This window comes from Salvia splendens, chromosome 1, assembly GCF_004379255.2.
Source record: "Salvia splendens isolate huo1 chromosome 1, SspV2, whole genome shotgun sequence".
Lineage (NCBI taxonomy): Eukaryota > Viridiplantae > Streptophyta > Magnoliopsida > Lamiales > Lamiaceae > Salvia > Salvia splendens.
In genome coordinates this window covers 17,148,040-17,156,381 of record NC_056032.1, presented here as the reverse complement: position 1 = coordinate 17,156,381, position 8,342 = coordinate 17,148,040, and the positions used below count along the sequence as shown (strand labels likewise).

The 8,342-nt window shown below is 34.6% G+C and overlaps 2 protein-coding genes across 2 annotated transcripts; one reads left to right on the top strand and one right to left on the bottom strand.

The window, feature by feature from the left end:
• The first annotated feature begins 574 nt into the window (after nt 1-574).
• LOC121797112 (chitinase 6-like) lies at nt 575-1,995 on the top strand. Its single transcript, XM_042195840.1, has 2 exons — nt 575-1,072; nt 1,406-1,995. The coding sequence occupies exons 1-2, from the start codon at nt 688-690 to the stop codon at nt 1,813-1,815; spliced, it is 795 nt and encodes a 264-aa protein (XP_042051774.1). The 5' UTR covers nt 575-687; the 3' UTR covers nt 1,816-1,995.
• A 3,317-nt stretch (nt 1,996-5,312) lies between these two features.
• Nucleotides 5,313-6,555, bottom strand: LOC121744428 (endochitinase EP3-like). The gene is made up of 2 exons (XM_042137961.1): nt 6,145-6,555; nt 5,313-5,871 (listed from the first exon to the last, which is right to left on the bottom strand). Exons 1-2 carry the CDS (start codon nt 6,518-6,520, stop codon nt 5,462-5,464), a joined length of 786 nt encoding a protein of 261 aa, XP_041993895.1. The 5' UTR covers nt 6,521-6,555; the 3' UTR covers nt 5,313-5,461.
• Nucleotides 6,556-8,342: the final 1,787 nt, after the last annotated feature.

Sequence of the window (8,342 nt, the reverse complement as noted above, 5' to 3'; positions counted from 1 at the left end):
TAAGAGAAAGATTGAGAGAAAAAGTGATTGGAGTATTTTTAGTTGAGAATGAGACTCACCTTATTATAGAGAAAAAAGTGTCATTAAATAGAATTGATCTATTTTTAAGAGACAATCAAAAATAGCAAATACGGTCTTTTTTTAAGGAACTGATGGAGTACATATTTATGCTGATTTCATAATAAATGCTTTATTTTCGTCTGTTTTTGTTCTTTTTGCAATTTATATATATTTTTGCTTTATAAATTTTATATTAAAACTTTTATTCCTATAAAAATTTAATTAGGATATTAATTTTAAGAATTGATTATCTTTAAGTTTAGTTGAATTTAGTTTAGTTGAATTTATTTGGTATTTTTAAGTTTGGTAATGCATTTTTTGGTTTTCCATAATATGTAATTTTAAAATTTCATTTATATTTTTTTTGGATTTTAATAATGTGTAATTTTAGAATTTTAATTATGTAATATATTTTAATTAAATACCTAAATTAATATAAATACTATATAGTGGAGTAATAAATAAAAATCAAAGAAAGAGATCTATGCCATGAATAATGTAAGTTAAGATATGGTGATTTGTGAGTATTCTTTGTATAGAATCATATGAAAAGAAATGCTGCAGGTCTATATATATACTTATCATTATCAAGTATAGCATTCTTATAACAACTCCCAATTCCCAAAAATGAAAAATCTCCTCACTCTCTTCATCCTTCTTCTCGCCGCCGGAAAATGGGTTTCCGCCCAAAACTGCGGCTGCAAGCCGCACGAGTGCTGCAGCAAATACGGCTACTGCGGCGTCGGTGATGACTACTGCGGCGGCGACTGCCAGTCGGGACCGTGCAAGGGGCGAAACGGAGTGAAATTCGGTGATATCGTGACTGATAATTTCTTCAATGGGATCATAGCCAGTCAGGGCCGACGCAACTGCCCCGGAAAAGGTTTCTACATACGCTCCCGATTTGTCGATGCCGCAGCGTCGCAGCCAAGCTTTGGTGCCATCGGCTCGGCCGATGATTCTAAGCGGGAGATCGCTGCCTTCTTCGCCCACGTTGCGCATGAGAGTGGGCGTAAGTTATTAATTAATTAATATTCCCTCAGTCCCATCATAACCAATTCATATTTTTATTTTATGACATCTCACCTATTATGATATATTTTTCTTTTAGCTAAAAATAACATATTTCATTTTTCTTACTTTATTTTTTCATTTTCCTAAAAAGATATATACACTAAAAAAATAACAAATTTACTGACGGAAATTTCTGTTGCTAATTCACTTTTAGCTATGGACTACAGAAATTCCGTCGGTAATTCCATCTGTAATTCATCGAATCCGATAGCACGGCTTACCATCGGGATTGGCCATGGTCAGTAATTCAACTTTTTTTGTTTAAATATAGGTATGTGCTTTATTGAAGAGGAGGGTGGGAAATCGAGAAGCTATTGCGACAATAGAAAGAAAGACTGGCCGTGTGCGGCCAATAGGCGCTACTATGGGCGCGGACCGCTGCAGCTGACGTGGAACTTCAACTACGGGGCAGCCGGGCAAGCTGTGGGATTCGACGGACTGAGAAACCCCGAGATCTTGGCTGAAAATCCGTCGATATCCATCAAGGCGGCCGTATGGTTTTGGATGGAAAATTGCCACGCGGCTTTTGTTTCGGGTAATGGGTTTGGCGCCACGATCCGTGGTATTAACAGCATAGAATGCGATGGCCGGAGCCCCGCCCAAGTCAGCTCTCGGGTCGACTACTACAAGGAGTATTGTAAGCAGCTCCGGGTCGACCCGGGACCTAATCTTCGCTGTTAATCCAAAAGAATTAATGACTTTTCTTATCTAATTAAGCAACATGTATATGTTCACCATCTCTAATTAGTTCCACTTATAAGACGTTAGGTTGATGTATGCTTTTTACCAATGTAATAAATGGTGGACTGAGTTATGTGAGGAATATACAGTATGTGAAATAAAACTTGATGTGTTTGATTATGGTGTCTTATTCTCTGTAAGAGAAAGAATTATATACATTATATATATATATATATATATATATATATATATATATATATAGGGGTGCGTTATATTGATAACCCCTAAATATCGTAATAACCCTATAACTAAATCTGGACCGCACATTTTTAAAATCACGCGGTTGAGATTCAAACTTAGATTTACTTCATAAAAAAAAGCGGAGGGGTAAAACTGTCATTTCGCTCATTTAATTTCGCAGCCGATAAAATGATACTTCGACCTAAAAAATGACGAAACTATCATTATAAGCCAAAAGTATCATTTTATCAACTTAGAGTATCATTCTATCCGGCAAAACTATCATTCTATCCGACAAATGTATCATTTTATCAACTCAAAGTATCATTCTATCTGCTGTGAGTATCATTTTATCATTTTATCAGTCAAAAGTATCATTTTATCAACTCAGAGTATCATTCTATCCGACAAAGCTATCATTGTATGCTGTAAACCTAACATATACTATCATTCTATCCGGCAAAAACTATCATTCTATCCGGCAAAACTATCATTCTATCCGGCAAAAATGATTATCCGGCAAAAACTATCATTCTATCCCGCAAAAACTATCATTCTATCCGGCAAAACTATCATTCTATGCAATAAACCTATCATTTTATCATTTTATCAGTCAGTCAAACGTATCATTTTATCAACTCAGAGTATCATTCTATCCGGCAAAACTATCATTTTATGCAATAAACCTATCATTTTATCATTTTACGTGATATTTGGCGAAATTCAGAGTATCATTTTATCAGTCAAGAGTATCATTTTATCAACTCAGAGTATCATTCTATCCGGCAAAACTATCATTCTATGCAATAAACCTATCATTTTGTCATTTTATCATTTTACGTGATATTTGGCATAATTCAGAGTATCATTTTATCATTCAGAGTATCATTTTATCAACTCAAAGTATCATTCTATCCGGCAAAACTATCATTCTATGCAATAAGCCTATCATTTTATCATTTTATCAGTCAGTCAAAAGTATCATTTTATCAACTCAGAGTATCATTCTATCCGGCAAAACTATCATTCTATGCAATAAACCTATCATTTTATCATTTTACGTGATATTTGACGAAATTCATAGTATCATTTTATCATTTTACGTGATATTTGCATAGAATGATAGTTTTGCCGGATAGAATGATACTCTGAGTTGATAAAATGATACTCTGAATTTCGCCAAATATCACGTAAAATGATAAAATGATAAAATGATAGGTTTATTGCATAGAATGATAGTTTTGCCGGATAGAATGATACTCTGAGTTGATAAAATGATACTTTTGACTGACTGATAAAATGATAAAATGATAAAATTATAGGTTTATTGCATAGAATGATAGTTTTGCCGGATAGAATGATACTTTGAGTTGATAAAATGATACTCTGAATGATAAAATGATACTCTGAATTTCACCAAATATCACGTAAAATGATAGGTTTATTGCATAGAATGATAGTTTTGCCGGATAGAATGATACTCTGAGTTGATAAAATGATACTCTTGACTGATAAAATGATACTCTGAATTTCGCCAAATATTACGTAAAATGATAAAATGATAGGTTTATTGCATAGAATGATAGTTTTGCCGGATAGAATGATACTCTGAGTTGATAAAATGATACTCTTGACTGATAAAATGATACTCTGAATTTCGCCAAATATCACGTAAAATGATAAAATGATAAAATGATAGGTTTATTGCATAAAATGATAGTTTTGCAGGATAGAATGATACTCTGAGTTGATAAAATGATACTTTTGACTGACTGATAAAATGATAAAATGATAGGTTTATTGCATAGAATGACAGTTTTGCCGGATAGAATGATAGTTTTTGCCGAATAGAATGATAGTTTTTGCCGGATAGAATGATAGTATATGTTAGGTTTACAGCATACAATGATAGTTTTGTCGGATAGAATGATACTCTGAGTTGATAAAATGATACTTTTGACTGATAAAATGATAAAATGATACTCACAGCAAATAGAATGATACTTTGAGTTGATAAAATGATACCTTTGTCGGATAGAATGATAGTTTTGCCGGATAGAATGATACTCTAAGTTGATAAAATGATACTTTTGGCTTATAATGATAGTTTCGTCATTTTTTAGGTCGAAGTATCATTTTATCGGCTGCGAAATTAAATGAGCGAAATGACAGTTTTACCCCTCCGCCTTTTTTTTATGAAGTAAATCTAAGTTTGAATCTCAACCGCGTGATTTTAAAAATGTGCGGTCCAGATTTAGTTATAGGGTTATTACGATATTTAAGGGTTATCAATATAACGCACCCATATATATATATATATATATATATATATATATATATTGATTATATTATAAATCAACATTGTGGAAAGTGATCACACTTCATTTTATGGCATAAAGTTGTTGCATTAATCTGAATTAGACCTAAAAATCTGCATTCATATTTAAATAGACACGTGCATCCATAGTACATGGAGTATATATATTCTCTCCGTCCCTTAAAAATATGAACTTTTAAAACAGCACGAGTTTTAATAAAGAATTAATAAAGTAAGAAAGAAATAAAAAGAAAAATGTGTTAGTGGAAAATGACCCACCTCGTTAGAAAAAATAAATTTCTTTAAATAGAAAATTTTTATTTTTAGAGGACGGAACAAAAAGAAAAGAGTTACTATTTTTAGGGGACAAAGGCAACATATGTAACTAATTATTCTAGTACTCCCTCCGTCCCCATTAAATGTATCATATTTGACCGGCACTAGTTTTAAGAAATTGTTTGACTTTATGAAGTAAAATGGGTAGAAAAGTTGATGGAATAAGTGGCCAACTTTTATACATTGGTTTTATAATAAAATGTGAGTGGAATGAATTAGTGAAATATAGGGTCTACCTACCAAATATGATAAAAGTGAAATGGAACATTTATTGACGGACGGATGAAAAATGAAAAATAGGACATTTAATGGCGGACGAATGGAGTAATAATTATTCAAGACTTAAAAATTATATTTATATGTGACTTTAGGATATATAATCAACTGGAATAGCTAAAATACATTGTAAAATTAATTCCATTTTTTTTTAATTTAGCATTGCTTTAATTAAAAACGGCATTGATGTCCCAAATTTTTTCCTTATAAAACGACATTTTTTACTATACGAATCGGAAAATCAGATAATCAGTTAGTAGAGCATTTTGTGAAACAAATTTCATTTTAAAATTACTACAATAACTTCTAAAAGCTTAAGATCATCAAATATCTCAAGGAAATATTCATTGAAATACCATTTCAAAGACGTGACTCGTCACATTTATTCTAGGTAGATCCATTAATTTATTTTATTGCATGACAAGATAATAGATCTGAGTCTACTCGATGTGTAGACTGAGTCTTGAGTAGTTGAAATCAACATCGTAGATTAGTCCCCGGGTCCACACCGAGCTGGCCGCAGTAACGTGTGTACAAGTCAACCCTACTGGTCACAAGTTCGGGCTTCTTACCGTCGCATTCCAAGTTGCCATTGATGGCCCGAATCGTGGCCCCGAACCCCTGCCCCGAAACAATAGCGTTGTGACAATTTTGCATCCAATACCACAAGGCCGCCTTGAACGATATCCCCACGTCCGTGCCCACAACCTCCGGATTGTTCAGCCCGTCAAACCCAATGGCCCGTCCCGCTGCCCCGTAGTTGTAGTTCCACGTCAGCTGCAACGGGCCGCGGCCGTAGTAGAACTTGTCTGGGTTGCACGGCCAGTCCGGAAAGCCCGGGTCGCAATACTTATCTGATTTCTCTCTCTCCTCTCTAAAGCAAAGGTCTACATTGCACACACAACAATAATGATATGTCAGCATTTCAATTTTATGTAACACACTAGTCTAAGTAAATATACTCGTTTTCTAAAAATATAAACGATGTAAATGGTACCGGTTTTAATGCATTTTTGATAAAGTAAGAGAGAGAAAGAGAAAAAGTAATAGAATTAATGTTAGTCGAGGAGTCCATTTTCCAAAATGGAAAGATTTTATTTTTAGAAAACGGACAAAAAAAAATTGCTATTTGAGTAGTAAGGAAAAAGTCAAAAACTTACTGCCTGTTTCGTGCGCAACATGGGCGAAGAAGGCCGCGATTTCCCGGCGACTGTCATCAGCTGTGCCGTCGGTTCCAAACCCGCGGAACGATCCGACGGCATCGAGAAAGGCAGCGCGAGTGTAGAATCCACGGTCCGGGCATTCCGCCCCGGCTGCATTGGCTATCCCATTGAAGAAAGCATCTGTAACAACCTCCTCAACTTTGACTCCGTTGGTGGTGCATGGCCCGGACTGACAGCCTGGCCCGCAGTAAGTGGTGTCGGTGCCGCAGAAGCCGAATTGGCTGCAGCACTCGTTGGCCGCACAGCCGCAGTTCTGGGCCGAAGCCCAGTTTGCTGCGGCAAGGAGGGCGAAAATAATGATCAAATGCTTCATTTTGGTTAAAGAAATGATGTGGATGAATAAGGGAGTGGTTGATGGATTTTATTTATAGTGTTTGATCAATGTATAAATTCGATTTCGTAGAAAAATCAACTAGTAAATTGATTGGTCTTTTGACGTGTAGAAGTATCATACGTTACTATCCTTAGACTGTTTTATTTACTCAATTCTCATTGGATTGATTTTGGAGTATAATTTGGGAGTATGTTTGTATAAGGGTATGAATATGTTGCATCCAAATTTTTGAGCTGCAAATTAAATTTAATGAAGGTTTTAATAATATTTTTGGTTTGGAACTAAGATACTTGATTGAGAAATTTTGAAGCTCGCTTCCAATTTGTTATCTTTTTTTTTTATCAATTTTGTTGTTAGTCATATGTTCGGAGTTGCACCAAAGCCGTCAATTAATTTTGAGCATTAGATTCATGTGTAAGTCTCTCATTTAAGCTCATTAAAATTAATTAGCAGACTCCCTCCGTCCCCAAAGAATACACAATTTGGATTCGGCACAGGTTTTAATGTAAAATTAGTTAAGTAAGAAAGCGGTTGAGAGAAAAAATAATTATAGTATTGTTAGTGGAGAATGGGTCCCACCTCACTAGTGAGATAGATTTTCCAAAATTAAAAAGTACATAATCTTGTGAGACGCACTAAAAAGGAAAGAGTGTATATTTTTGTGGGATGGAGGGAGTAGTATCTAAACACCGTAACCTTTGGGTCGATTATATAACCATTTCCTATGCAAGTGTAATGGAAGTTTCCAAGACTGTTTCAATTTGAATTGAAGGATAATGTTTACTAACTATAATATTGTGCGACGGACTAAAAAGGAAAGAATGCATATTTTTGTGGGACGGAGGGAGTAGTATTTAAACAACGTAACCTTTGGGTCGATTATATAACCATTTCCTATGCAAGTGTAATGGAAGTTTCCAAGAATGTTTCAATTTGAATTGAAGGATAATGTAGGGCTGGCAATTTTCGACACGACACGATAATCTGATACGAATCCGCACGAAATTATTGGGTTGGGGTCAAGTCTTATTGGATCCGTATCCTTATCGGGTTGACCCATTAAGAACTCGATAATTTCGGGTTGGGTTCGGGTCGGATACGGGTAACCCATTAAGAAATAATATTATTATTTTTATTATTATTTATAAAAATATATATTACTTTAATTTTTTAATTTCTTATAAATTAGGTTTAAATAGTATAAAACGAATTTTAATTGTGTAAAGGTTAAAAATTAAGGTTTAATCGTGTAATATTAGGTTTTAATCGTGTAATATCAGGTTCGGGTTGTTATCGTGTCGTGTCAACCCATATTATATCGTGTCGATAACGGGTTCGTGTCGGGTGCGGGTCGTGTTCGGATTTGAAGGTAGCAGGTCGGGTTCGTGTTCGGATTTACAGTTTCCTTAACAGGTCGGGTTCAGGTTAGGCCTTATTGGGTTGGGTCATTATCAGGTTGACCCGATAACGACTCAATCCGCACGATTTGCCAGCCCTAGGATAATGTTTGCTAACTATAATATCGTGGGACTGACTAAAAAGGAAAGAATGCATATTTTTGTGGGACGGAGGGAGTAGTATTTAAACAACGTAACCTTTGGGTCGATTATTTAACCATTTCCTATGTAAGAGTAATGGAAGTTTCCAAGAATGTTTCAATTTGAATTGAAGGATAATGTTTGCTGACTATAAGAAATAATGAAGTATATGGATTATAGATGAGAAGGTATAAATAATAGAGAATAAAGTACTACAATATTTTCAGAGATACGATTTTATTTTTTAACGCAATAGATAGAGT